The sequence below is a fragment of the Lolium rigidum genome, chromosome 3, assembly GCF_022539505.1.
Source record: "Lolium rigidum isolate FL_2022 chromosome 3, APGP_CSIRO_Lrig_0.1, whole genome shotgun sequence".
Lineage (NCBI taxonomy): Eukaryota > Viridiplantae > Streptophyta > Magnoliopsida > Poales > Poaceae > Lolium > Lolium rigidum.
In genome coordinates, this window is record NC_061510.1 from 17,437,608 (window position 1) to 17,460,235 (window position 22,628).

Below are 22,628 nucleotides of genomic sequence, written 5' to 3' on the forward strand. Positions count from 1 at the left end.
GAGAACAAGAGCTCACACCTCTGGATCCATGTGCTCCCATGCGATCGATGCCACTGATGACAACTTGATAAGCACCAGCAGCTAGCCATTAGCCGGAAGCTAACCACGCAATATAATGTACCACACGCTTCATCCCTAATCCTGTCACTTCATCGTCATAAATGCACTCTGCACTGGCGCTGGCGCGGCAGCTCGCCGAAGTCGGTGCAAGGAAACAAGCAGTCTGATCGATCGAGCTGAGGTGCGAGGTGGGAGAGGGATCCATTCAGACGATGATGCCTGGGCCGTCGGCGTTGGCGTCGCAGGTGACCGCGGCGACGGCACTGCTGCTGGTGCTACTCCTGATCGACGGCTGCGTCGCCGGGACGCAGAAGGTGGGCGGGCTGGACGCGTGGGCGGTGCCGCCGGCGTCCAGGCCAGACGTGTATCTGCGGTGGGGCAAGTCCGCCCACGTCAGGCTCGGCGACTCCCTCATGTTCCTGTACCCTCCGGGCCACGACGACGTCGTCCAGGTCACGGCGCGGGCCGCCGCGCGCTGCAGCGTAAAGGCGCCGCTGCTCAGGCTCGCCGACGGCAACTCCGTCTTCAACCTCACCGCGCCGGGGAGGGTGTACTACACCAGCACCCTGCCGGGCCACTGCCGGAAGGGGCAGAGGCTGTCGCTCGACGTGCCCGCGGCCAACGGGACCTACCTGCCGCCCTCGGCGGACGACCTCGCCGCGCTCGCCTCGCTGGCCAAGCTGCCGCCGGCGGCGGCGCCTACCAAGGCCCTGCCGACTTTGGCTTCCCTCGACGACGATGAGTCCGGCGCCGCGCCACCGGCTGCAGGCGCATCCGTTATCGCTGTTGCCGCTCTGTGCTTTGCTCTCCTCGTGTACAAGGAGACGTAACGGAACAAAGAAAAAGATACAGTCGACCAAATGTAAGTGCCCAGAAACAGTTCACGCATTTTAGTGAAATTAAGAAATGAAGTGGATATTGCCTCAAAAAACAAATGAAGTGGATATACATAAAATTCTCATTTACTAACTATGTAAACTAATATATAAGGTCATTTTGAAAAAATAAAAACTAAGCTTCGGTCCTTTCCGAGCGGGCATCGGCGGCGGTTCCGCCGCTTCCTCCTTGGAGGCGATGTCTTGGAGACCTGGTCCTTCTCTTTGTCAGCGGTGTCTTCCGTGGCCTTGTCGCTCCGTCGTTGGCCAGGCGGGTGCGCGACCTTTGGGTCGGTTTGGAGGCCGGAGCAGCGGCTCCAGGATTCTTCTGCGTTTGAGGTGTCGCATTTGGTCACTTCGGTGGTAGATGCATTGACACGCCTAGCGTGTGGCCTTGGGGCTGGCGTGGAAGCCGGAGCGGCAGCTCCAGATATCACTTGCGATGGGTGGTTGCCCTATTCACTTGGACGAGAATGTTAATTGCTCGTTTGGTACGCGGTCTCGGGGCATGAGGTATGTTGTGTTGTGGGGTGTCGCCTCTGGCCACTATGGTGGCAGAGTTCGTCGACTCGTTGGTTTCGTAACCTTGGGTCTAGAGTGTGTGTTGTTGATGTATCGGTTTTCAGCCAGTTTTTTTCTAAACTGGTCAAAATTTCCCTCTTCTTAATGTATAGGCGGTTGCTTAAAAAAGAACAACTAATAACAATTCGAAAGTAAATAATTAATATGGCAGACCTTTTTGAAGTAACCATGGAGCAATCTCATAAATAATTAGTGAACTGGTTTTGTTTGCAATCCATAAACTAGATAAATAAAGACAGTCGCGTTGTTTAACCTAGGTTAAGACTTCACATGATTGAGTTCAGCTATTATTCTACTGTCCAAATTAATGACGATCTGGTTAAAATCTTCTAATGTTCTTTTATTTGCATGATTCTTAGTGATAAGGTCGGAGTGGTCTTTTAATGTTCTTTTACTTGCATGACTATTGCATGGTATTTATACTAATATTACATACCTTTAATAATTTTTATAGACAATTAAAGTGCTATATTTATAACTAACCACATTATAATGTTGCTAAATGGATTATGGTAGTTAATGGTAATTCTTGAGCCGGAGTTATTCTCTTTTTCTGAGATTACTCCGTGAAAAGATTGAGCAGGTTTCCCCTAAATGTGAGAAAATTAGAAAGCACTTACATGTCTACGGGATGAATTTATGATAGTGTATTGTATATTTGGGTATATTTTAGTATATTTAAAGTATTGACATTAATAAGCATACAATTTAACAAATATCTTGATTGCGATTTCTAGTGTGTTATTAGCTAGGTAAAATATCTCAGATAAAATGTTGCATCATTTCACAAAATGTGACATAAACATGTCTTGAGAAAGTACAAGCTAAGAGAACATGATCCTCATATTCACGAAGTGCAAGGAGATAAACAAGGAACACCACTGTAGCAACATGGTCATCATACAAGACATAGATCATTCAATGGGAACTCCTCATGATCATTAGTTGTCTTCCATGCCATTAATAGCAATGAGTTTTATATAATGACTAGTTCCAAAAGCAAGAATTCTTTTAATACTTAGAACTTGACTATCAAGATCAAAACTAAATAAATAAATAATAATTAATATCCTTAAGTATTGCTTAAAATAATGAAAAATGTTCATCTTCAATGAAGTATTAACAAAGATTGGGAAATTGTTTCTTGCGTCATGACCATATAGTAAGAGATATAGAACACTTGGATACTTGATGCAAACTTGCCATTAGACCCACCTTACCGGTCATATCTGAGATGTCAGTTCACTACCCGAAACGCACAAAATCCTGACGGCCGCAGCCGCTCGTGACGGTCCCGAACCGCTCATCAGGAAAGAAGCGAACAGAGGCGTCAGGAAGAAGAAATTCGGGAGGCGGTATACCTTGGCGCCCTTTATTCGCTCGAGTGGGAAAATATTCGGGAGTTCGCGCGCGCTGCAAGTGAGTCCTGGCGTGGGAGGGCACACCGTAGGCACGACTTGGTCAAAATCCCTAATATTCTTGGTTGTTCTCGTCTCCACACCCTTGCTACTGTCCTTAGGTGAAATTTCCTGCGCCGCCCCAACCATGGTTTGCCTCGTCCGCCGCCTCCCTCCCTCGCCCTCCGCCGCTGCTTCCCCCCACTCCGGTCGTCCAACTCAGCATCTCTCCCCTGTCCAGCGCTGCGTCTCTCCCCTGTCCAGTATGCTGCATCCCTTCCCATCCAACGCCTAACCTTCCCCATCTTGCACCCCTGTCTTCCTCGGCCTTCCTCCCTTGCCGACCCTCGCCCAGCCCGAGGGGATACCGGCCACACGCAGATCCAGAGAGTGCTACTCAGATCTGAGCAGGTGCGGCATCAGGTGAGGTGTGAAACTATTATGTTCTATTATGCTTTCCTTCTGTGATTAGATGCATTTATTTTGTTAACAAGGTTGGATGGGGAAATCTCGAAGTGGTTCGTCCTAGATCTCTCCAAGCACATGTGGGTGTTCATAGATTGCTAGTACAAGCTTACAACACTGAGAAGTTATGGGGTTTAATTTCCCTCACATTTGTGCTATTTGGTCTTTGTATTGCCCAATTGGTGGTGTTGGCATGTACACAGGATATTCTGATTGTCTCTGTTTCTGTACTGCAGGCTGTATGAAACAGGATTCAGAGTTTCTCCTTGTAAACGCCCTAGCACCTGGACGCAACAGCATTGGGCATGTTTGCAGCAGCAGCCACTACTGCACAGTTTGATTCAACAGCAACAAGCTTCAGGTTGTATTCAGAACCAAATTCTATTGCATCTCTGATTGCGCACGCTTCTGCATCAGTGCACTTGTCAATGACGATGCTTAGCTGAATCTTACTACATAGGCTGGGGTCTGATATGCCCAATTCTAGATATCTAAATTTCGTGATCATGTTGCATAGCTAGATACTTTATGTATGTTTTTCACACATGCTTAAACATTTGTTTCACTTCTGGTTGTATTTGACTAAACATCTTGTATCTCATGATAAGCTAATGGATGGTTATCTGGTATGTAGTCCCTATTACCTCTGATTCACACATGCTTAAACATTTGTTTCACTTTAGGTTGTATTTGACTAAACATCTTCTGACAGATGGTTGTTTCTGAGCATAAATAAACTGCAACATGGCCTTCTTCTTGGTTTCTTGAGAGTAATGTAAGAGATACTTGATGCTGTTTGTGCCAAGATCCTAGGTTTCTTGAGATATCTTATTGCTTTCATTTCACTTGCTTACTAACTTTCTGTTTGTTCTACACTTGGGATGCAGAAGTGCCATTATGTCATCAAACAAGGCATCCATCTGTCATGTCTAATCAGATAAGGATTTGTGTAAAATATGTCTGGTTTAGAACCGTTAATCATGGCAAGTACTTCTTATACACAGACTTGAGATATGCATTTAATCATGCCTTTTATCCTTGTTGGTTCAAGCCTGCTGCAACTGTGCAAGTACTTCATATGCACATACGTTTTGTTCTTGTAGGTAAATGGATCGTCCCAAGCTGAAGAGCAGGCTGGTAGTACTCGGCTGACAACCTCTGCACTTGCTGAAGACCATGCTCAGATTTCCCATTGCTGAGCCCAGTGCATTTTAGTGTAGCGTCTTGGATCAAATCCAACACAGTAGAGTTATTTAGTGTAGTGTCTTGGATCAAATCTGTTGCTTCAACAATATAGCTAGCCATTTTTTAATGGCTACTATTCAGGTACATGTAGTGTACTAGTGTATACTGTGCAGCTATATGTGTGGTCCAAATGGAGTGTAATGTACATTTGCAGATATGGCAATGGATTGTGATTTTGTGAACCTCGGTTGTAATGCATGCGATATATATTTTGTGCCTGAATATGATTGTTGAGTCTGCCTTTTGTACTCAGTTAAAGAAAATGTTTTATGGAATTCTGGTCTGCTATGCTTAATTACGTTCCTGACGGATGCTCCAGGGCTATTCTTTCTTCAGGTGAATGACTATTCCTGACGTTCTTTCCTGACAACCAGACCGTCAGCTACGTCCCCTACAGCAGCTCGTGAAGCTCGTCAGGAATTCCCGTCAGGAATAAGCTTCCGTGACGGTTGCCGTCAGGATTCAACACCTTTCCTGACGCCTTATTCCCGACGGCCTTTTCCTGACGGACGTCGTCACGAATACACATTCCTGACGGTTTGACACTCATTCCCGACGGTTCAGAGCCGTCAGGAATATCTCTGTTTTGGGTAGCTTACTGGCCAAATGACAACCAAGTCATGGTTGGATGGTTATGAGGACGGTGCCTCCTCCAGTCAAAATCTCAAGTTTGACACTTTGGTATCTCATAAATACGGAATATCCTTTCAGTGGAAGGCGGCGTTCTGGTCGATAGCGAGACACATGTGGTGATTTCGCAATCTGCTGTCGTTTCCGAGACTTGGTCTCAGAGATGCTCATATGGATAGGCTATGAATGTGTGCGTTCATATAGTGTATGTACGTATTTATGAGCATCTACGTCTGTATTGTGTTTCGGAGAAGAAAAACACTTATTGACCAATGGAGCGGCTTGTTTATCTAGATTTTTTTAATTGAAAACAATATGCATTAACTAGGAAGAAAATGCATAGTCAATCAGGAGAAACAGAGCGAAAATCATACAACAACGGCAACATCACGGGGCCAAACCCACTCGATACCTAGGAACAGCCAACCGCGAACTCGAAACGCCACTCCATCAAGACCAGACTACATATCACCACCATCAGAGAGAATAATTCGTAACTAATATTGGAAGATCAGACACGGGAAGCTCTAACGTAGATGAAGAAGCCAACCCTTCAAGGAGATGTGCTAAAGCGACCCCAACTAACAACGTCAAGAGCAACCTTGTCATCCGCACGACATAAGGAAGAGGCCCTCAACACTGACAAAGTTTCGGGGTTGCCGTCCAACATCCAGCTACTTCACCAAGTCAAGCGGACTGCCAACTGGCCCAACACCACCTTCCGAGACTGCCGCTGTAGATGCAATGCAACACTTACAAAGCAGAAAAGCCAAAAGTCTTGGAAATCTTAGCAATTGAAAAAATAGGCTCTTAACCTAAACCATAAAGAAACAGGATCTAGACTGAAACAACATTGGCTGAAATAAAGACAACAATGGCTGGAATAAAGAACTCTGTAACAAGGACAAGTCTTCTCCTGAAGATCTGTAGCAGATGGATCGAGCAGTGGAATCGGGGTTTGCTCTATCCAGAGCTGCGCGCGAGCAAGCTCACACGAAGTTGCTTGCTGAGTACAAGTCGTGCCAAATCCTCCGCACTCCCCGCAACTAACCCACCAGCACTGTCGCGAACCGGTCCAGAAAATCCAGAGAAAATACAAAAAGGCTCTCGTCTCTCACCTCTGGATCCACGTGCTCCCATGTGCATGCAGCCTTGCCCTTGCGGCTTGCCGCCGGTGAGCACCAGCGCACGCCCATCTGGAGCCCAAAGAACACACCAGCTTTATGTGATTAGTGTCTATTGGGGCTATCTCCTTTTCGAGAAAAGAATATGATCTAGTGTTACAAAATGACATGTTCCGTTAGCGACCCAACAACGGATTAGACATCTCTAATGGCTTGAACCATTTCATCAAACATCAAAAGTGTAGTAACATAGAGTAGTAACATGTTACTACTCTATGTTACTTCCCACTATAACTAGTCTTAACCCCTCTCTAATCCGTCTGTCAAAAAAACCCTCACTAATCCGACCGTTTCACCCGGCCGCACACGGATCACCGGCCGGCGCAGGTCAAACCCGACCAAATTCATCCGCCCGTTGCCTCCGCCGCACCGCCGCTCCCCCTCATAAATAAATACACTCTCTGCCACAGTCCGCGCGTCCACATGCAAAGCAAACCACAAGCACAAACTTAGCTGGTAGCAGCACTGTCAGTACAAGCAAAGAACCGAGCTTGAGCCGAGCTTCGGAGCGAGAAGCCACACTCGGACACCCCAGCTCCGGACCGATGGCGCTGGCGGCGTTGGCGACTCTGGCGGCGGCGGTGCTGCTGCTCGCCTCCAGCTGCGACGCGGCGATGTACAAGGTGGGCGGGCTGGACGCGTGGGCACCCCCACCAGCTTCCAAGCCGGACGTGTACGTGCAGTGGGGCAAGTCGCTCCCCTTCAAGCTCGGCGACTCGCTCTTCTTCCTCTACCCGCCGAGCCAGGACAGCGCGGTGCAGGTCACCGCCAAGGCCTTCGCCGCCTGCGACGTGTCCGACCCGGTGCTGGCGCTCGACGACGGCAACTCCGTCTTCAACCTCACCGCGCCGGGCCGGGCCTACTTCACCAGCGCCGCCGCCGGCCACTGCCGCAGGGGCCAGAAGCTGTCCGTCGACGTGCCCGCGGCCGACGGCAAGCTGCTGCCGCCCTCCGCCGACGACCAGGCCGCGCTCAAGGCCCTCGCGGCGCTCCCGCCCGCCGCCGCGCCCGTCGAGGCCCTGCCCTCGCTCTCCGACAACGGCGACGACGACTCTGCTGCCGGGACACGGGGGGTTGCCGGCGCCGGATCCGCGGTGGCGCTCGCTGCCGCTGCTCTCGCTCTGTTCCTGTAGATTCGGGAGCTTCTTGCTTGCTGCTACTCACTACTCGATCTTCTTCCTTCCCCATTCATTTGATTTTTGATACGGACAGACGACCTTGTGTATTTGGATTATTAATCGATGTGGATTGGCACATTTTGATGGATGAGCACTTGCACTTCCTCGGATCCCCAATTCTTTGAACCATTTTTTCACATTATATCTCTCTCCCCCAATTTACATTTTCAAATCAATTGATGTACAATTGGAGATGGTTCATTCATCGTTGCATCATTAATCCTGAATTTCTAGGAGTACAAATCTAAGCGCGAGTAATTATCCGCTAGCGTGATCTGTTCATCGTCGCATTAGGCTGTCACACAGCTCATGTGATGGGGGAGAGTGGGACACCTGTGCTCGGCGCACATGGTGGGTACGGAACAAAACAGGTTGCCCCCAATTGTGTCTCTGTCGGTGCCAAGGCACAATTTATTCCCTGGACCGGCCAGGAATCCATGCCATTCATTTCATCTTGATTGATTCATTGCCAGGAAGAAACTCGAATCTACTAGCTTGTAGTAAAATTTATTTATTCCGTAAATGTTTATATTCTGTTTGCAACCGGTTGTCTGAATCATCTGCCGAATGTATTACTGAAAAGGAGTACTACACCTGGTCCAGTACGCAATGCCTGAAGCAGAAAGTACAAAATGACAGCAACGAAATTCTCTTCATCCTACATACAGTATACCACAATGATTATAGTAAGGCGACAAAGCTTCCAGATAGTCATGCGCTCTCTCCTCTCCTAGTCATCGGGGCATGGCGACGCTCCAGTCGTACACCTTGACATCAAACGCGGCGGACTCCCGGAGCGCCCGCCGGAGTTCACCTGCAGAACTCACGCTCCTGGCCAGCAGCAAGGCGAAGCCGCCGCCGCCGGCTCCGACCAGCTTGTACCCGCAGCAGTACGGGTCGGCGAACGCGAAGAGCTCGTCCACGGCCCTGTTGCTGCAGAATGGGTCCAGCTCCTGGTGCAGCCTCCAGGCCTCCAGCATTATGCCGCCCAGCTCGTCCATCTCGCCGTTCATCAGGGCTTCTCTCCCGGTGTTGGCAAGCTCGGCCAGCCTCTTGATGCTGGATATCAGGAGGCTGTCGCGCCGGAGGTACCGGGTGACGACCTTCTCCAGGACTCGGTGGGCGAGCCTCACCTGTGCGAACGGAAAATAGCGTTTGTTCAGGTGGATGATTCAAATACTCTGGCCATGCAACAGTGCCTACTAAAATGTTGCGGAAAACAAATATTGGCGGTAATTGAGTTACACATGAACATCACAGAAACAAATGTACGCGTTTTTGAAGTTGCACATCGGGTATGAATTGGAGGGACTCTTGTTTTGTGCTTTCAAACATTTCAAACTAGAATTTCATTCGCCTTCCCACATTATAATCTCTAAACTTACACCTCCATCACGCAGCATCTAGATTTACGCAACTAGTTAAGAATCTGAGTGGTTACCGGTGCATAGTAAAAAGGGAATAAACCTACATATTTTTTTTGCTTTGAGCAGAAAAACTTACTTGGCCAGTGAACACAACCAGGAGGCGCTGTTCCAACTCCTGAATCAGCTGAGGAGATGCCAGCAGTGGAACAACCTGCAAGCGCAACGGCTGTTCTGGAAAGCTCTCTGTGCACTTGATTGCAGGATACAGGCCGCCAATTTGATCTTGCCACCCACCGCCCGTGCCCATTATTTGTTCCACTACCAGCACAGCTCTAGCAACATTATCATCACTCGTGTCGTCTTCCATCAGTTGAAATAGACCCTTAACTACAGCAGCTGCTAATATGCTAGAAGTGCCTAGACCACTTCCGCGAGGAACATTTGCCCAGGTCCTGATCTTTAAACCTGACTTTGACAGTATTCTATGGCCAAGGATACCAGTGGCAACAAGAGCAGACTTGACTAGACGGAATGTATCGGCTTCTCTGAATGGGTGAGAGATTGATGACAGATCATCGATATAAACCTTTCGCTCGGCATCATCTTCAATAAGAACTCCATGGTGGTCTTCTGTTGCCTCTATAATAGCTCCAACAGGAAGGCTTCCTTCCAAGCTTATTGCCATGTTCAAAACACAACCTGGACGCTCCAAGCTCCATGGAGGTGTATCACTCCAACCCCCAACAAAGTCAACACGGACCGGTAATTCTACCATGGCCTTCTTGGGATGCAAGTTTCCATTGCTTGTACTCATTGCATCAGTTGATGGTTCTACCAAAAAAAATGCATTTCTTGATCAGGATAATAGAAGCGTTTATAGTGAGAAAATAACAGTTATCTCTTTGCCTATCAAGATTTCCTCTGGTTTCATTATGAATACTGGAGGCGCTATACTTATTTGTTTGGAATATAATGTTATAGTAAGAAATCTAGATGTTAAAGAACTGTTTCAGTTCTATGGAATTGAGCAGGGGTGTGGCCATGTGGGCCTATTCCTTACAAAACACAAGGGTTATTGCCATTTTCTGCAGTCTGTACCTTTAGACCCATATTTTACAGCCGATGAAGTTTCACTTGCAACAGAGGCCCATACTTTCTCTTCAACCATAGATGCAGTAGAAAGATCTCCAGAAGCTCTAAGCAGATCCATTTTGACCTGGTATGCTCTGCTCTGAGGAAGAACGCCAGAATACTGATCCCCATGACTAGGAAAATATGTAAGTAATTCTTTACAGACTTGTGAACTGGAATCATTATTCACTAACATTTCCTCACATAGCTGAAACAGGTTACGCCCGAGTAAGCCATTAGTCATGCATCTTTTAGCTATGGCAGCTGCAATATCTGCTTGATGCTTGCTAGAATCCGTGCAAAGCTGATGGTAGTCAATTGAACGATGCAGCTCTTCCAAGCTGACTCTCTGTGATTTTCTCCACATGCAACTAACTTCACCATCTGGATCATTTCCGGATCCCATGAGCCACATGCCTACATTTAGCATTTCAGAGGGAGACATGATGGGGAAAAGCCTAGCATTCCACAAGCACTTGTCATGGTTGGATGAGTCCCACATATCGGTATCCTGGATTTTAAGATCTTCCAAGACATTTCTCCATGGCTTTCCACAGAATGTCCCGTCCCTCTTTATAGAAAGTTTTGGATTGTCATGAAGACCACAGTAGACCATAACTCTTCCCATGGAGTTTACCAAAGGCACTTCCCAGAGGCAATGCCGATCAGGTAATGTGAAACAGGTGCTACTAAAAACATGAGGAGTATCCTCGATTAACTCATGTACATTCACCCCAACCACAATCGACTGAGAACCAATCCTTACTCTGCCTGACAGTGATGAATCATAAACCAACGAATACTCTCCAATTGAGACCCCAGCAGAAATTTTGCTAGACAAAATGACAGTTGTAGCAGCAATATCACAAGCAGTCGTCTCTGGTATCCAACACATGTGCCCTCGACCTACAAGTGCTGAATATGTACCCGCCAAATGATCTAGAACCTCAGCAGATGTACCAAAATGCAAAAAAGTGAAGTCATCTGAAAAGGAAAACAATCCCAACTTAGGATCCTATTTGCGCAATCAATCCAAGAAAACAGATGAACTTGTCCAATAATCCATGAAAATACAACCACAAAGCAAAATAAACAATGGAAACAAGTTAACTGTATATAACCAGGAACATACATGAACAAAAGCTGAACATCTTGTGGCTTCCTAAAGCAGCAATGAGTTGCCTGCCAAATGGACGGTTCCTCAACCATTCGTGCCTGGTCGGTACCCATGCAGCCACAAGATCTTCATATAAACTCAGCTGCAATAGATTGACAAGTATGAGCAGACATAATGAAAGTTAACAAGGAACATCTTTAATCAGGGAAATGCTTGGCATTTGTTTCAGGTTAACAGTCTAAATTAAACATATTCAGATAAGAACAGTTGGATTCTAAAAATTTGCTTTCTTTTCCCCTTTTTTGCAAGAAAATATCTACTTTCCATATGGGATACAGAGTGGACTTTATCTGTCTGTTAGGTTCTGTTTGACAAAAGAAGTGATCATTCAGATAGAGAATGCATATTCACATCCTACAACAGATTTTGTTCGGTTACCGGCATATCAGAGTTAAGAGCAGAATAGACAAGGTCAACATAAAATTCATTTGGTAATTTTCAGGGATAATAAAATGTACACGAATGCATCAAGTATTTTTGTAGAATGATCGCATCGACATAATTTCCTGAACCTAGATTGCATACACATAACTTGGCTGTCGCGGCACATAAAAGTGATTTATGAAGATGTGCGGCACACAATAGTGATTTAGTAAGATATCAGAAAGGAAATCCATGCTTGTTAAATGATATAGCTCACATATCAATGCCGGAAACGGTAGCTTGCCTCGTTTCTGCTAGTGATGATCTCCCGAATGATGGCCTGGCTAGATGAGTATGCGAGGGCAACAAGCTCCTGCCATGCTTTACCCCTCACAGCTATTATCCCTGTGTCAAGCAGCGGCCGACCATCATCTAGAAAGGCCTGCGCCTCCACAAGCTCGCTCATTGCTGGCTTCTGCAGCAGATTATCAACCAAACAGAGAGAGTAATTCTCCCCCTGGGTTCCATCCTTGGAGGCCACAACCACTCCATGGTTAGAGGCCACGTCCAGCGTCGTCGGCACCGTGACGATGCACGCGGCGTCGTCGGGGAGGACTAGGTCCGAGGCGTCGAAGCACGGGAGGACGTCCCCCGTCATTATGAGCATTCCACCTGATCATGCCATATCAATCAAATGGAAGATATTACTTGGAAAATTGGTAGCTGTATGTCTGAAAGCCACAACCTTGGTTCTTGAATGCTTGCCTTGCGCTGGCGGAGATGGCGAGGATGTGGTCGAAGAGCAGCGGGACGGGCCCGTCGGGGTTGTCCCCGGCCAAGTAGGGCACGGGCAGGAAGGCCTTCCCCATGGGGTTCGCCCAGGGCACCCGCTTGCTGTCCCCGCCGGCGTGGAGCAGCAGCACGTGCTTCGTGGACATGAAGCGTGTCACCGAGGCGAGCGGGAGGTCGGCGGGAGAGGAACCGTTTGGTTCGGGGAAGAACTCGGCGATCTCTTCCTCGGAGGCCTGCGAAATTCAGGCGTCGTACAGGTCAGGGGAGCAGAAATCGGCTACTAGTATGGTGCTGTGGCACAGGTAGTAGATCAGCGGCAGGCGAAACGTGGTGGGGGAGGCTGACCTGGGAGAGGAGGTGGCGGACGAGGGAGGCGACGGCGTGGAGCGTGGCGCCGCCGGAGCCGATGCGGGCGCCGCCGGGGTCCGGGACGGCGAGGGCGGCGGTGGAGGGCGGGAAGCGGCCGAGGCGGCGCGCGCGGGCGAGCTGGCGGCCGTAGAGCGCGGCCTGCTCGGGGCTGGCGGCGGTGAGCGCGACGGCGTCCCAGGCAGGGACCCGCGCCGGGTCGCGCGCCGACAGCCGCAGCCGGCACCACGCCTTCCGCAGCACCGCCGCGGCCTCGTCCGCCGTGTGCGCCCTCCGCCCACGCCGACGACCCGGCTCCATCGTCGCCTCCGTAGATCGGAGCGCGCGCTGGTGGGCTGGTCCGGCGAACTGGTCAGTGGTGACTGGTGAGCCTTGTCAGCGTCGGAGCGCGACACGAGTGGCCCCAGTCAAGTCGAATGGAGTGGCAGGCTGCTGCCGACGGTCTATGCCTGTCATCGTGCTCTGCAAATTCTTTCACCGATCTCGATTCAGATATTCAGGACTCCAGAACAAATAAAGCTAATCGCAGATGCTGCATCTACACAGAAACGGTGAGATATCTGGAACTGGAACTTGTGGCCACCACCTCCTCGGTGAAAAATGGACAGCTGCACATTAACATCCGACAGTTATCCACTCTGCAGTGTATTACTATCCTGAATGCATTGTATGGTCAGACATTTGCTTCTTCGGTTTCTCATTTTGCTGGTTACACTGTTCATATGTGTGATTATGCGGATTAGGATGCTTGATTTCTTATAGAACCAAACGTTGACACTTGCATTTGCACCTGCTATTGTGTTTCATTCGTGAAGTTGGACGTGTGTGGCCGCACGTCTTAATGTTCTAGTTTTATCTGACGACGCATTTCTATCATCACTTAACTAGTCGTAGAAAACATGAAAAGCAAACGATGTTGTTGCCGCTGGAATATGTTTATAGGAGATCCGGAAAATAAGAGATATCATTGCTAAATAATGTGGGATTTAAATACTAGCCTTTACAAATAGCCTTTAGTCTGTCCAGTCCATACCGATCTGCGGCAACCAACAAGTGCTGGAGTGCCACATTTTTATCTACATCAAAATTGCTTGGCAGTGAATCAGTGTATATGAAGTTAAGAAGTGCCTCGAAGATGGCAGGTTCCATGTCATCGATCTTGATGCATTTTATGGTGGTCTCCTTCATTTCACCAAAGAGCTCGGCCTTGAAGACTGGCGATCGGGCGGCTAACACGTATCTATGTGCACTGAAGAGCTGATCGGCGACACTGAATGTCACATCCACACCTTCTCCATCCTTCAACATGTTTGCAAAGTGTGTGTGCAGATCCGACTGCGGGACTGGGACTAGGATCATGCTTACATCTTCTGTGCGAGGCTCTTTTATGACAGTAAGAACACATCTGATTGTGACGCGGTCGTCATTGCGATCCAGTAGTTCTTGCAGCTTGGACTTCTCAATGAACTTGGACCAACCCCAAGAACCACCTACCGCCTGAAAGGTATGTGTCAGGCTCTCTAGATTAGTAGCTCTTCCATCTTTCTCCAATAAACTGAAAGTGCACTTCACATTCACATCAGTTGTCCCACTGCAGAGACGCAAGAAGGCCGACATGTAGACAGGGTTGTCCTCCTTCAAGCCATCAGGGTAAACCCTGATATTCCAGTCGTAGCCACTGACACTGAATGTGCTCGAGCTAACAAACTTGCCGGCACCCATACCCTGGAGCAGCGAGAACCTAGTCACTTCGAAGTTGTGGGCGCCAGTGACACACTCTATCAGGCATCTCGACGAGGTCTCCGATGTAGGCTTGTCAACTGAAGAAGTTGTGTTCTGGCCCATGGTCTGGATTCTGGAATGGAGTGCAACGGCCGCTGCAAACTCTCAGGGTTAGACGTGGGCTTTATCGGAGGCGCAACGGCAGATCGACAAGGGGAGCTTGTAATTTTACAGCACTAGTTAGAAGGTGTATCAGAAATTGAGAATTGAGAAAGTTGCTGCTTACCAGGTAGTACTGCCGCTCGCTTGAGTCCACGGTGCAGTGGACTAGTCCGCCTACCTGATTTAGTCCTGCGTAAGCTGTTCTTGTTCGCCACTGAGTCAGTGGCACTGACGAATGCAGCCGATTAGTCTCGATGCGGCGGCCACTGCGGAGGATCTCGAAGGCGACAATCAGCTACCGGAGACGGCGGCGGCTGCGACTGTGGGGGGAAAGGTGCAGCTAGATAATGGGGCCAGCATGCCACCGGAGCGTCCGGGAGCACTTCAGAGTCGGTACAGTCCAGATCGCCGCCGCTTCGACCGGAGTTCCTTGGGAATTGGCGGTGGGCGGCTGGAGGTAGGGGACGGAGGTAAGCGGCTCATCTTTAGCTGGGCCACTAATATTTACCCAAAGGCTGTAGGACTTATTATGGGCTGTGCACATTGGATCTAGCAGCCGACCATTGTAGTAGTTCTGTTCATAGAGAGGCTTACTTTGACGCCGAACAGGCCTTACTTAACCCAAAAGAAATGTAGAGGATGGTCAAAAAAGAAATGTTTTTGACTCAGATTTTTTTTAAAAAAGTATATCAGAAAACTTATAATTTACACTGCTAAAAAAACTGAGAATTTACAGAAGTAAGGTAGTAACATCTACCATAGTTTTGGTAATAAGTACATCATAGTAGTTTATTGTCACAAGAAACCATGTTTTATCAAAGAAAATCATTGAAACCCGCAAAAGAACTGTAAACAAACATGATTACGGGTCTGGTTGTACTACTGAACTAAGCAACTAGAAAATTTTAGACACAGATCATGAGATCAACCATACGAAACAACGAAGGGAATAACGAGGCAACCTCCGCTCGTTGCTTCCCATTTGACACGCATTAGCTTTAATTTGATCGAATCAGCTTATATATGTTGAAAATGCTTCTATTTCTCGCACACCAAATTTTCTTGTACTCCTACTTATAATCAAAACTATTCATGGTGTTCCTTTGCATAATTTTTTCTCCCGATAAGGGCCATGATTTCATAGATGAAGAGATGAGCGTAGCTGGGACATTCCTGCCTAGGTCAACACTGAGCACCAGATGATTTTGACGAATGCAAAACTCATGAATAGGGTTGGATATCCTCACCTCACCTCTCACATTGCAGAAAACACAAGGAGGATTATGAGGAAGACTTCATTTTAGCAGCTGGTTAGCAGTCCAGATGCTCCTCTTATTAATGAGTCAGACAGAGAATTTGATTTTAAGAGGATCCCAAGCTCCCGAAATAGGGTAGGAAAAGTTCATCGGTAAGTCCAAGCTTCAAGAACTGCTACCCCGAAATGACGACTGCTTCACAATCAAGTGAGTTTTAATAACCATCATAAAAGAGCCGCACACAGAAGATACGAGCATATCCATAGTCCCAGTCCTGGAATCAAACATGCACACACACTATGCAAACATGCTGAAGGATGGAGAAGGCACGGATGTGACATTCAGTGTCGGCGACCACCATGATGCACCATCATTTGTGCTAGGTGTTCCCTAAACAAATAACATATTTTGTGCTAGGTGTTTCCTAAAAAAACAACATAGTTTGTGCTAGGTGTACTGCACATTCAAAGATGCACTATCATTTTATCAACATGTCTTTTTGTTGAATAAAATCGTGTTGAATAGATGCTTACCCCCTCATTGGTTCATAGAAAAAGTGGAGGAAGAACATATGAATATCTTTTTTTGTTAGGTGGCACTATTAACTATTAATCCATTGGGTTTGACTAGAATAAAGTAAAAAAATGGCGGACCATTTAAAAGAAAACTCGTGAATAAAAAAAGGAGGACAATTTAAAAGAAAACTCGTGAATTACATAATTATAACTATGTCAATTTGAAGTTTTATCTTTTCCCTTCCTGTAATTCAAACACCAAATGGCTTCTTTGGTACGACACACAGGAGTAAATTCTCTTTGACCATAGAACTGCACTCTGATATGTGCTAGCATGGGATGCAAATGGGATTTTTATTTAGTTGCAAAAATGGGGTTGTAGAGAAAAAACACCCATAAAATTAAACATAGGATCAGAACCACAGGAATGGCGCGCTGCGCCGACGGCCTTCTCATACGCCGACGGCCAACCTCCAGGCCAGCCCGCCAAAAGGGCCGTCGGCGTAGCGATGCCCTCGGCGTAGGAAACGGTACGCCGACGGCTGCCCTCGGCACATCGCGGGCCGTCGGAGTAGGCCTGTGTATGCGGCCCACCAAACTTAGGCCGTGACGGCGCTGTCACGGCGTCAAGGCTACGCCGACGGCCACCCTCGGCGTAGAGGTTGAAATTTTTCCCTCCACGCACCCCCACCCTATCGCCTTTTTAACTTTCAACTGAATGGCAGAAAATGATAAAAAATTCAAAAAACAAAATCCTTCGAGATGTCCATGTGTTATGTCATCTAGTTGCAAGAGAATTTAACAAAAATGAATTTTGAACTTTTTTGCAAAATTGCGTCATGTATCGGTAAAATGGCTTTTCTGGTTGCATACGAAGTCAGAAAAAAATGTATAATATATCAAAATGATCGTAAAAAAAAGTTACATCTGAATTCACCGGGGTTTACCCGGTTAGCCAATTTTTAGATTCTCAAAATTCCAAATGGAAATATGAAAGCAGAATGAATTTTGTTTTTGCCAGAAATTCAGGATTTTATATTTTTTCTAAAATAAATTAATAATTGCATCCTCGGTAGAGATTATTATTACTTAACCATTGATGTTTATTTAAATAATTATTTAGAATTCAAAATAATAAAGAGTTGTGATATCACGATCTAGGGGTTAATAGGATTGATATGGTAGTATTATTAGCAATGTTTCGTGAAGAAGATGGAAGTTCAACCGGAAGAAACCAAGATGTTAAGCGTGCTAGGGGTGGAGTAGTGTGAGTATGGGTGACCGTGTGGGAAGTTTGACTATGAGGGGTAACTTGACCTAAGATTAAGTGTAGTGTTATAATTAAAATGATCCATGTTAGAGACTAAGAAAATGTGAAAAAGAAATTGAATTTGTTTGAAGTTAAGGACAGGACGGCGTTGTCTACGCCGAGGGTCCATACGCTGCCGTCGGCGTATAGGGCTACGCCGAGGGCCGCGTCTACGCCGAGGGCTCACTTGTCTCTGCCGAGGTGGACCTTCTCTGAGCAGCTACACCGACGGCCTTTTAAGGCTATGCCGAGGGCTCGGGGCTGTCGGCGTAGCGCCATTCCTGTAGTGAACGGATCGCCGATGAATTGGAAACACAGGTGTACACATTAAATTACATATAGGAACTTTCCATTGGTCTAGGCTCGGCAGAAACTTTCCTTAAGGATTGCATACAAAGTCATGTAGATATCAAACAAGGCATGTAATAAAATTCCTATAAAGAATAGAATCCTACAAAATCTGCACAAAAAAACCTTTTAAACCAAAAGAAGCCATAACTTACCAAGCGGGAAGCTAGCCTTGTTAGATAAAAACACCTAGCTTAACAAAATTGAATACCAAAAAGACCATAACAGGATCCCGTGGGTGTGCTCTTTTTTTTTGCGGTAAAAGAGGCTGATATTAACTCGGACAAGTTACACAAAGGCTCTCAGAAGAAACAAAAATACAACCCAGCCCAACTGCAACATGACGACGCCGGCGACCATGCAGCGCTGTCGGTGGCGCGCCGCCGCTCAAGCTCCTCAAGACGCCTTCGATCAGGAGCCACCCCAAGCCAGCGGGAAGTCGCCGAGCACCGATCCCGAAGGATCTACACCGGCGGCCGCCGCCATCGTCGCGCCGAACCTCATCAGCAACTTCCACAAGATCTACACTCGCCAGATCCGCCGTCCCGCGGACTCCGGCGATGGGGAAGACGAGCCCAGCAGCTCCGCAGACCCGCAGGCTCGACGAAGGTAGCAGCTCGACGCCAGAACTCCTCGGAGCGCCGCCGTCGAGGGGAAGGTCCACCACATGCAAAACCACTCCGGCCACACCGCCTCCACCCCGACGCCGCCGGCTGGACACCAAACACGACCCTACACTATATACACGGCGCGAATCGGGATTCCCCCATCCTCCCGCCGCCGGAGCGGCCGGCGGAGGACGAGGAAATCGCCGATTCAGCGCCGGCGAGGTGGGTTGTCTTCGGTCGGTCACAAATCGCCTTTCTACTGTGGACAGGGAAAGGGAACGGTCCCCGTGGGTGTGCTCTTGCTGTGGGCTTGGCCGTATTGTTGTAGGTTTTCGCTTGGTTTTCTCCTAAAAACTGAGCACCTTTTTCTTAATTAATAGATGAGGCAAAACTCCGTTTCAAAAAAAAATAATAACAGGATCCTGAACGTATCTTTTCACCACTATTGATCTCATTAGTTAACAGTATAATGGAACCACTAGGACCTCCTCACAGCGATTTGCCATTTTTAACCGTCCGATGACACGATCTAGCGGTCCAAAGTAATTAACGTTCGGGAAGTGGCCGTACCAGCGCGTTACTGATGGCGATTTTTTTTTAAATAATACGAATTTTTTATTTAATTCGAGGAATAGCGCGCGATTTGAAAAAATTCGGAAACTGTGACCTGGTCGGTCAGCAGCCGACCGATCGGACAGCAGCGGGCCGATCGGCCAGCGAGCTGACCGATTGCAGGCCGAGCGCAGGCGGGGGCAGGCCGACCAGCCTTGTCGGCCACTAGCAGGCCGATCGGCCGGTAGCCGGCCGACCGTGCATGCCGCATGCCTTTCCACGCCGCAGACGTTCGCAGCTGCCTCCCGTGTCCGTCTCTTTTTAATTTATGCGCCGCAGACGCTCGCAGCTGCACTGTTTTCTCTTCTTCCTTCCTCCTTTCTTCTTCCTTGCTCCTGCAGCACACGAAAATAGCTCGAAGAACTCTGCGTTTTCGCAGATCCCCGGTGATTTAGCCAATAAAACTTCACCATTTTGTTGGTATTAGTTGAGGGAAGCCCGATCTACGAGATGGGTTAGGGTTTGGAGGCGTTTGGTGGTGCTTGTTTAGCAGCAATGGTGATGAAGTGGTGGAGGTTGGTGGTGGTGTAAGGGGCTGAGCTGCTGCTGTGGATTGGTGGTGGTGGTGAGCTGCTGCGTGCTGTTCGTGCTGCTGCTGTTGGAGAGGCTGCTCACGCTACAAGGGTAAACCCTAATCTTTGCATATTAGTGTTAACTGTGTAGGTTTATGTGGGCTGGTTGTAGTGTTAGTGTATGTATGTGCTTTGTAGTAGTTACGTTTGTTGACGTGGGCGGAATTTTTTTAGGTGAGCAAAGATGGCAGATGTAGTGAAGATAGTATTTTACTATGGTATGGGTAGTGTCCGATCAAATGAAATGGGAGTTGATCTGAGTGAGTTCAAATATGTAGAGATGAGTATGACTGCTCCTAGAACATGGACAATTGAGCAGGTGAAGGATTGGTTGACAGAATGTTTCGGGCTTAATCCTGAAGTGCATACAGTGGGTGTGCATGCATTGTGGACTAAGTCGGTATCAAACATTTTGTGGTATCTGAGGCCTGTAGATGATACCTCTAAGTGGGTGAGCTGGTTAAAAGGGTCTGAAAGGAGAGGAACTAACCCTGTGGCATTAGTTCTTCCGGTGGCGAAGGAGGTAGCGCCTCCTGAAGGCGGTTACGGTGGAGGAGGTGGTTACGAATCAGGTCGGAGCGAGTCAAGCACCCGGCGGTGGCGGTGATTACGAGCACTGAACGAGAGCAGCCATGGGGAAGATGTTTATAGTGGTCAGGGTGATGGTTACACAGGAGAAGACGGTGAGGTTGATGGTGACGAAGAAAATGGATACAGGCAGAATCAGATGGAAGAGGAAGATACAGAAGGTGAAACTGATGATGATGATTCCGATGATGCAGCTCTCTTCGCCTTGCTGCTAGGCTCAAAGATATCATCGTCGTCCTCACTCTCAACCGCCCACCGTGCTGGATATTTCAAATCCCTTTCCCTATCTTCTTCATTCTTCCATGTTAGTGACTTCCACTTCTCATTCAACCTGATAAGCTCACACCTTATCTCCCGTGGGCTGCGAGCGAGGCATCTTCTTCAACGGCCACCCATAAGAATATTTCTCAAACTCCCTACCCACCTTACGCAGCAAGGCGTCGCTACTGATGAACTCCTCGAATGTGTCTACCTTACTCTCCGTCATCACTTTGCGGGCCTCGTCTAGAAGAGGCCCGGCCATGAATTCGTTGAAAAGATGGGGGGGATTCTTATATGGGGGATCCATCTTCTTCACAGAATACACTGAAACACAAGGAAACGGTTGGGGGTTTTTATAGGCTACAAGAGATGACTTTCGGCGGGAAGATTGAGCGGGAAAATTGGGCGGGAAAAAGTGGCGGCAGATTTCGGCGGGAATAAATGGCGGGAAAATTGGGCGCGAAAAATTGGGCGGGAATAAATGGCTCGAAAATTGGGCGCGAAAAATTGGGCGGCAAATTTCGGCGGGTAACACTTGAGCCAAAATTTCGGACACAACAATTTTGCGGCAAATTCATTTCACATTAATACTAAAACTGAAATAAAGATACATTGAAGCTGTAATTAAAATACGCCTTATCACTACAACGGAATTTAAGATACAATGACAAACTAAAACTGAAATTAAGATACATAGCTAGTACGACACATCACACTACTTTCCATGCGTCCACCGTGGCCATTTTCCAGACTTGTCGCCGCGTTCTTCTGCCGCTTGCGCCTCGGCGGCTCTTTCCCTTAGTCTCTTCCTTTACGCTTCCACGAGCCTCCTCGCGCACCTCTTCCTCTGCAAACCTACGTGCAGCCTCATCATCCATCCTCTTCGATTCACCTCGCGATTACGAGCTTGTTCCGCCCTAAGTTTACTGTATCCGCCTCTCTCGCTCTGCTTTTTCATTAGCACGAACCTTTTCCCAACGCTCCTCCTCAAAGAACGTTGCCCACGCACGCCGGTGTTTCTCCTCAACCTCTGACGCGTCCAATCCGGCTGCTCCGTGTCTATCCAGTGAAACCATTTGCATAGGGGCGGGGGAGACTGCAACACAAACAATAACATTAAATCACATTCATAAATAAATTTATGCGTACATAAAATTATGTCGAAACATACCGGCGGCCTGGTGGACGACGAAGCTGAACTACGGGGTGGATCATGCTCATAGCTCGCACACATAAAAAATTTCATGCCGAGCGAGGTCGGAGAAATCCTCCACCTGCTTAACCTTAGCAAGACGGCCGCACCAACACCGCTCCGCGATCACACCCGGGGGCAAACTTGCAACCTTCGCCTTCACCGGCCTTAACTCCTGGTCAGAGCACGGCACACTCATGATGGCTAAGGGTGAGCCAACAGAAAAAATAGAGAGATAGAAGCACTTGTGCAGCGATGAGTGTCGATGCCTGCTTTTATAGGGAAAAATCCGAGAGCGTGGCGGGAAAATATAGCGGGAGATGGTGGCGGGATAAATTTGGCGGGAGATGGTGGCGGGAAGAAGTGGCGGGATAAATTTGGCGGGAGATGTTGGCGGGAAGAAGTGGCGGGAAGGGTGGCGGCAAAGGGCGAGAGGGAAATACGGCGGTGTGAACGGGAGCGGGAGAAGATATGGCGGGAAAATAATGGGGAGAAGTGCCAGCAGATATCCCTAGTAATAAACCTAAACTAAATCCATGCAGGGGGTGGGGCTACAGCCAGCCGATCGGTCGGTAGCTGGCCAATTGGTCTGTAGCTGACCAATTGGTCAGGGCAGCCGACTCTCAATCGGCCGGCTACTGACCGATCGGTCAGTAGCTGACCGACCAGGT

The 22,628-nt window shown here is 48.0% G+C and overlaps 4 protein-coding genes and 1 long non-coding RNA gene across 7 annotated transcripts; 3 read left to right on the top strand and 2 right to left on the bottom strand.

The window, feature by feature from the left end:
- Positions 1 to 272: 272 nt before the first annotated feature.
- Positions 273 to 890, top strand: LOC124694426 (early nodulin-like protein 1). Its single transcript, XM_047227410.1, has one exon. The coding sequence runs from the start codon at positions 273 to 275 to the stop codon at positions 888 to 890; it is 618 nt and encodes a 205-aa protein (XP_047083366.1).
- A 2,465-nt stretch (positions 891 to 3,355) lies between these two features.
- Positions 3,356 to 4,872, top strand: LOC124694862. Of its 2 annotated transcripts, XR_007000504.1 has the most exons (3): positions 3,404 to 3,459; positions 3,616 to 4,154; positions 4,267 to 4,872. It is a non-coding gene; the product is annotated as an uncharacterized LOC124694862 (long non-coding RNA). The 2 variants fall into 2 exon arrangements; XR_007000503.1 differs by having other exon boundaries at positions 3,356 to 4,154.
- Positions 4,873 to 6,983: 2,111 nt separating this feature from the next.
- On the top strand, positions 6,984 to 7,571 carry LOC124694427 (mavicyanin-like). The gene has a single exon (XM_047227411.1). It carries the CDS (start codon positions 6,984 to 6,986, stop codon positions 7,569 to 7,571), a length of 588 nt encoding a protein of 195 aa, XP_047083367.1.
- Positions 7,572 to 8,094: 523 nt separating this feature from the next.
- LOC124701231 (bifunctional fucokinase/fucose pyrophosphorylase-like) lies at positions 8,095 to 12,878 on the bottom strand. Of its 2 annotated transcripts, XM_047233276.1 has the most exons (7): positions 12,792 to 12,878; positions 12,400 to 12,679; positions 11,959 to 12,326; positions 11,247 to 11,373; positions 10,082 to 11,098; positions 9,120 to 9,814; positions 8,095 to 8,749 (listed from the first exon to the last, which is right to left on the bottom strand). In XM_047233276.1, the coding sequence occupies exons 2-7, from the start codon at positions 12,590 to 12,592 to the stop codon at positions 8,351 to 8,353; spliced, it is 2,799 nt and encodes a 932-aa protein (XP_047089232.1). In that variant the 5' UTR covers positions 12,593 to 12,679; positions 12,792 to 12,878; the 3' UTR covers positions 8,095 to 8,350. The 2 variants fall into 2 exon arrangements, with proteins under 2 accessions (XP_047089232.1, XP_047089231.1); XM_047233275.1 differs by lacking the exon at positions 12,792 to 12,878 and having other exon boundaries at positions 12,420 to 12,511.
- A 927-nt stretch (positions 12,879 to 13,805) lies between these two features.
- LOC124694865 (BTB/POZ and MATH domain-containing protein 2-like) lies at positions 13,806 to 15,125 on the bottom strand. Its single transcript, XM_047227795.1, has 2 exons — positions 14,821 to 15,125; positions 13,806 to 14,689 (listed from the first exon to the last, which is right to left on the bottom strand). The coding sequence occupies exon 2, from the start codon at positions 14,655 to 14,657 to the stop codon at positions 13,806 to 13,808; it is 852 nt and encodes a 283-aa protein (XP_047083751.1). The 5' UTR covers positions 14,658 to 14,689; positions 14,821 to 15,125.
- Between the last annotated feature and the right edge of the window lie 7,503 nt (positions 15,126 to 22,628).